Genomic DNA, 6,000 nt, shown 5'->3' with positions numbered 1-6,000 from the left:
CCGGTGATAGCACACAATATGTCCTAGGAAAAAAAGAAATAAAAGTAAAGAATTCCTTTCTAATAGACCGACTAACTGACTCCGAAAACGTAATACGGTAAGTTGAATACTTATAGAATAAGATAAAAATATATAGAATAAAATACAATAAAAATAAAATGAAATAAAATGGAATAGATAGAGGGAATATGCCTATGTATGTACAGATATGTGCAATTAAAGTGGCATGTGAATTAAAGTGGCATGTGAATGTGAATAGAGTGAGGTAGTGTTTGGGATAATACAGCACAGTATACAACAGTACGTATGTATGGACAGAATGTAAGACCTTATAAGATCTCGGACCAAATGTCAATCAGTTTTTATTGCGTTTTCGTTATTATTATTCTTCAAAAATAGTTTGCGCGAAGGCACTGACATCTCGCGCATATCCGCGCAGACATTTCTATTCACGTACATGTCGTAAAGCCCTCTCCCACCGTCCAGGGGCTGGAGCGACGGCAAACCGTTCTGACCAATCAGATTCGGCGTTGTGCCGACGCCACCGCGTTCATCCAATCACGACTCACGTTTATCGGAAAAAACAAAAACAAAAAAAAACCCCAAAAAACGTGCCGGGTAAGGAGGAAGCGAGTGTGCGCGCCACTGGCCCGGTGCTCTGCTGTCACTGCCGACCCGCGCTGGGAGACCAAGTCCACGCAAGTACATTTATTTGACGTTTAGAAGTTCGCCGTTCTCGCAGACGATGGGCGCGAACAACAGCACACGCCGCGTTTCGTTCGAGGCGGACGAAAGGGAAACCGTCACGGTTGTGAAGGGCATACGGGTGAGTGGCGTCCATCTGCAAAAGTCCCGTACCGCCGACGTCAGGGAGCGCGTTGGAATGCGCGTCACGCTGACGTCACGTCCGAGGCGAATACGCCTCGGTGTGAACGTAACAAGCACGCAGCGTCATTAATTTATTTTAACTAATGTCAGTCATTGGAGACACGTTCATTTTGTTATCGACGAACCGCTCGCACTTCAATAATATGCCCTATGTACAATAAAGTACAACTGATTCACCTATTCATCGATACACTATTCACCTGTTCATCCGTTCCTCAATATATAGCAGGTATATTTACATCTATATCATGTATATTTACATCTATATCATGTATATTTACATCTATATCATGTATATTTACATCTATATCCATGTATATTTACATCTATATCATGTATATTTACATCGATATCCATGTATATTTACATCGATATCCATGTACAAGCCAATCTGCATCGTTGCACATTTATTGTATCAGTACAGATTATTATTATTATTATTATAGCATATGTGAATAATACCCCTTCCAACCGTACATTGTATTCCCCAGTGAACACTCTTTATACATTATTACGCCTATTATTACTTAGTTGCCCTACTGTACACACACACACACACACACACACACACACACACACACACACACACATACACACAAGTCCACATGTTGCACATTGCTCCATTTTCTACTTTATGTTTTTATTCTACACATACTTCATTGGAAATAGACCCTGGCTATTTTTTGAGCTTTTTATTTTGCATTTATATTATAATGGGGGCGCTGTAATTATATTTATAATTATATTATTTGCTGTTATCATGAGCTTTGAGAGGCCCCTTCATACCACTTCCTGCTGAAGTTAAACATAGATTTAGAGCCTGTAGTTGACAAGATTACCTTGCATTTGGCATCACCAGATCTATGTTGAGCACCTGGTTGTTCAGCCAGCCTGTATTTTGAACTTACGCTTGTTGTGTAATGTCCCTCTCACTCCAGTGCCATTCTTGTTACTATGCATTTGCTCTTACTATAAACAACTTTTAAGGTTCCCTCAGGACATTTGCCAGTTTTGTTTATGGTCAACACAATGCTCTGTTCGATTCTGTCCAGTTGCTTCACTTAAACCTCTCTCTCCTTCTCCTCCTCTTTCACAGCTTTCTGAAAATGTCATCAATCGCATGCGGGAGCCTGCAGATGGCCCTTGGCCGAACGCCCACCCACATACTGCCACACCATCTCCTCCCACCCAGGCCCCCTCTCCTCCCCTGCATCCAATTCCTCCCCCCTTTGATCCGGTCACTACCTTGTCCACTCCTCTGGTAGAGCCCATTGCACCTCCGGTAGCTCCTCCACCAGCTCCAACTGCCACTGAGACAGTGGCTCCTGCTCCTTCCCTCACGGAACAGGTAGCAGCACCCACTGTCATTGAGATGGTGGTCCCGTCTCCTCCACCCGCAACTGCTGCTCTCACTCCTACTTTTGAGCCTGTCGCGGCACCTCCTCCTGCTATTGTCGAGCCGGCAACCTTGCCTCCACCTTCCCCTCCTCCACATGCTCCTATTGAACCAGTTGTTGTGGAATCCATAGCTTTGCTTACCCCGCCTGACCATGTAATTGGGATGTCTCCTCCTCCCATAATGGAACCCATTGCTGCTCCTTCCATGATCAAAACCCCTGCTCCATCCTCTCCCATAATTGAACCCATTGCTCCTAATCCACCTGTCATGATTGAACCCATCACAGCATCCCCTTTGCCTGAAATAGAACCCATCTCCTCCTCCCCTGCTATTGAGCCTGTCACACTCCTGTCACCCCCGCATACACCAATGGAAGCTTTGTCCTCACTGCCTGAGCCAATCACTGCGCCTTCCTCGCCTGAGTTTGTTGTTCTCTCTGAACCAGTTACACCTTTTCCCCAGCCCCCAGTAGAACCTGTAGCTCCTGCCAGTGTCCCTGAGCCTTCGGGCGCTCCTGAGTCAGTTCCATTTGCGCCACCTCCCGCTGCATCACCTGGTAAGTTGTGTGCCAATACACTAAACCACTCACTGAAGTGCAGTGTTATGAACTGGATGTTCTGGTCATCTTATGCTGTCGTCTGTATTAGTTAAGTGCATGTGTAGGAATTTGTGATAAGGGGATAGAGCCTCCTAAACTTGAAATCACACATCCAAGAACACATTGGTGGGGCGGTGGAGAATGAAAGCATTTTGTTTACCTCAATTTCCAGGCCAATTATAGGCTAGAGTTGCCTATAGACCTATAGACCAGCCAAAGATCAAGATACCCCGAGGGACTTATTTGCCCTCATAGTAATGGGATTGTTTAGCTATCCACATCAGTGAGGTTTCAATGGAGAGAACAAGGTTGAAACCAGCTGAATCGTCAAATATTCTCCTTTACTGTTTACTATAGTTAAACTGGGAATGGCTTGCTAATCTTTGGGATGATATCAACGGATGAAGGACAAACTTCAGTTTGGTTGCTCGTCATAAGAAACATCAGATATTTTCTCAGACAAACTATCCTTGGTCTTGAAACAAATGTCTAATACTTGGATTGGTTGGCAGAGGTTATGCGGTAATGAACTTTCAGTCCAAGTTAAGCTATATATTGAATTTTAACAGAGTGTGTGGGTGTTTAGTTTTAAGCCACCGTTAAGCTTGTTTGTCTCAAACTTTTGTAGCGGATTCTAATTAGTCTTCATTCTCAGAGTCACCTCACTGCAGCCATGGTCATATTGTGATTCATTGTCTTCACCTCCCTGTTAATGAAATGATTAATTATTTTTTATTTTAATACCATTAATTAATTGATGTTGTAATTAGTTGCCCTCCGTTGAGGCTCACCATTGTGTAGCTCAAGCTGTCATAGTTGCCTTTTTTTCTTGTAGTGGCAAATGCAGGCAAGTTCCTCAGACTGACCTCAGCATTTCTCTGTTTGATAAAATATATTTATCAAACAGAGAAATGCTGAGGTCAGTCTGAGGAACTTGAAAAAAAAAAAAAAAAAAAATTCTGTCATCTATTTAAGAGAATATTTGGTTTGAAATGAAGCCAAGAGAGGAGAGAGGGCATGCCTTGACTATAAGTAATTTTACTTAAACTCACAACATTGTTGGTACATTGTCTGCTGCCTAAATATGTCGAAGATGATAATTTTGAACGACATTTGCATGTCCATGAATTGGTCATCATATTTTTTATGCTGCTTTATATTCAAGGATTTCTCTTTGAAATGTGCTGTTTGCTTGAAAGAATTACACACCAATGACAAAAATAGGGTGGCATATAGGCAATCATGTGGCAATGTGTCACTTGTTGAAGTTTTTCTTTTCAAGATAAACATGGAGTGGCAGAGTAAAGTTTGTCATTAAAAGTGACATTGCAAGATTGATTGTTTATTGTGTCAACTACTGTCTTTGCAACAGGTGTGACGATTGGTCTTTAGGATGAGTTTAATACCACAGATATACCCATATGGAAGTTTAGAAAACACAAGTACGCACACTTTGGTTGCATCTGTCTCACCTAGATGCTTTCTTTTCTCTTCTCAAGTCTTGACTAAAGTTCAGGTCTAGTATTGTTCCTTTTGTATAAGCATCCTGCTTCTTTGAACACAGCAGACAGAGGACACTAGAATGTTACCTGCTCATTAGACACTAGAGGATAGGGCGTGGGCGCAGGGTCTTTAGAGTGTGACATCCAGGGTGTGGGCGAGTCTCTCCATCCTTGATGGTGCTCAATCGGTAAGGTAATTAGAAAAGGCCAACTTATGCCACGCCACGCTGGCTTTGATGATTAAAAGGACATCTCTGCAGTTTCACACAACAAACCACCCGGCCTCATTAGGAGGAGGAGGAGGAGGAGGAGGTGCGTGTCTATGTGCGAGCACTGCCGTACACCTGTGCATCTTACTTTGATGCCTAAACTCTCCTCAAGCTCCCCGCCACTTACCAAAAGGCTACCGTATTTCAGGTTATCGGCTATCTTTTGGTGGTATTGTATCGCCAGTTATGGTGATGTCAAGATTAAGATATCAATGATGAACTGGATATAGGCACAACTACCGATCCGATCTGGCTGCAAAGAATGTGGTTTTTCATTGTTTGCAAAACCTTTGCTTGTGACAAAACCAACTCTGATTTGAATCCAGGTTTGGATTGCAGGCAATCATCTTTGACCAACATTTGATGTAATTCCACCTCTGCCTCAGTTAAGCGGTGCCTGGCTCAGTGAGAAACCAGGCAGGACATTTGAAAATCCCTGCATAATAATTGAAACATGAATAATAGTGATTTCACCCCCCCAAAAAAAGAAATTAACACATTTTGGAGATTTGGCAGTTTCGCCTGCAACACGCCACTCAAGTGGCGTATTCAGGGCCCTCCAGCACAGAGAGACAGATGAAGGGGGAGAAAACACACAAGTTTATTGTTGAGAGGGGGACTGATAGAACAAGCCCTGGAGCAGATGGACACAGGTCATGACAGGGCTCCTCTCTTCTGAGTGTGTGTGGGGATGGGGGTTTTACTGTTGCTCATTACATCAACCAATGAGAAACAGGTATGGCACCACTCTGATCCTGGGTCCCCAATTACCTAGATCCAGGTCAGGTGTGGCTGCTCAGACCACACCATCCCCACACCACATACCCGACATCAAACTCTGGCCAGGGAGAATGCCTGGCCGAAGCCTACACCCCCCCCAAAGCAGAGAAGAAAAATGAATGCAGCATGGTCCACTGGCTTCCTTCTTCCAGGGCGACAATGAAGACTCCCCTTCTCAAGCGTGGGGCCTCGAGCTGCTGTGTTGGCTGGTGGAGGCGTAGCCAGGCTTGGTTGTTGCGGGGGCTGCTTGGAGGTGTGGCCGGGCTGCTGCATGGTCCCGGCGATGGCTGCTGGATGGAGAAGCTATCTGCCAAGATTTAAGAGATTATTTTTCACATACATGTGGTAGTTGCTGCGTCTGCTTTTCCGCCGGTCCTCCGCCGGACCCCCTGGGTGCTGCTGCTGCCAGTCGGGAGAGTGTTGGTGCTGTGGCCTCCTGTTGACCCACTGGTGGCTCCAGGGCGTCTTCGGACGGCCCTTCTGTGTCCCTTCCCCATGCCGGAGAGTCCCTGTTCAGGTGCCAGTGTGGCAGTTTCGCCTACCACGTGCGACCCAAGTGGCAAG

At 44.8% G+C, this 6,000-nt stretch overlaps 1 protein-coding gene across 2 annotated transcripts in view; it reads left to right on the top strand.

The window, feature by feature from the left end:
- Nucleotides 1-628: 628 nt before the first annotated feature.
- The window catches only part of chchd3a (coiled-coil-helix-coiled-coil-helix domain containing 3a), a 92,219-nt gene continuing 86,847 nt past the window's right edge, over nucleotides 629-6,000 (top strand). For both annotated transcript variants that reach the window (XM_080022079.1, XM_080022078.1), the window contains exons 1-3: nucleotides 629-826; nucleotides 1,985-2,236; nucleotides 2,750-2,843. In XM_080022079.1, coding sequence (XP_079878205.1) covers nucleotides 746-826; nucleotides 1,985-2,236; nucleotides 2,750-2,843 — 427 coding nt within the window. In that variant the 5' untranslated portion in view covers nucleotides 629-745. The remainder of the gene's footprint in view (nucleotides 827-1,984; nucleotides 2,237-2,749; nucleotides 2,844-6,000) is intronic.

This window comes from Zeus faber (genome assembly GCF_960531495.2).
Source record: "Zeus faber genome assembly, chromosome: 21".
NCBI lineage: Eukaryota > Metazoa > Chordata > Actinopteri > Zeiformes > Zeidae > Zeus > Zeus faber.
This window is presented reverse-complemented; position numbering and strand designations above follow the sequence as displayed.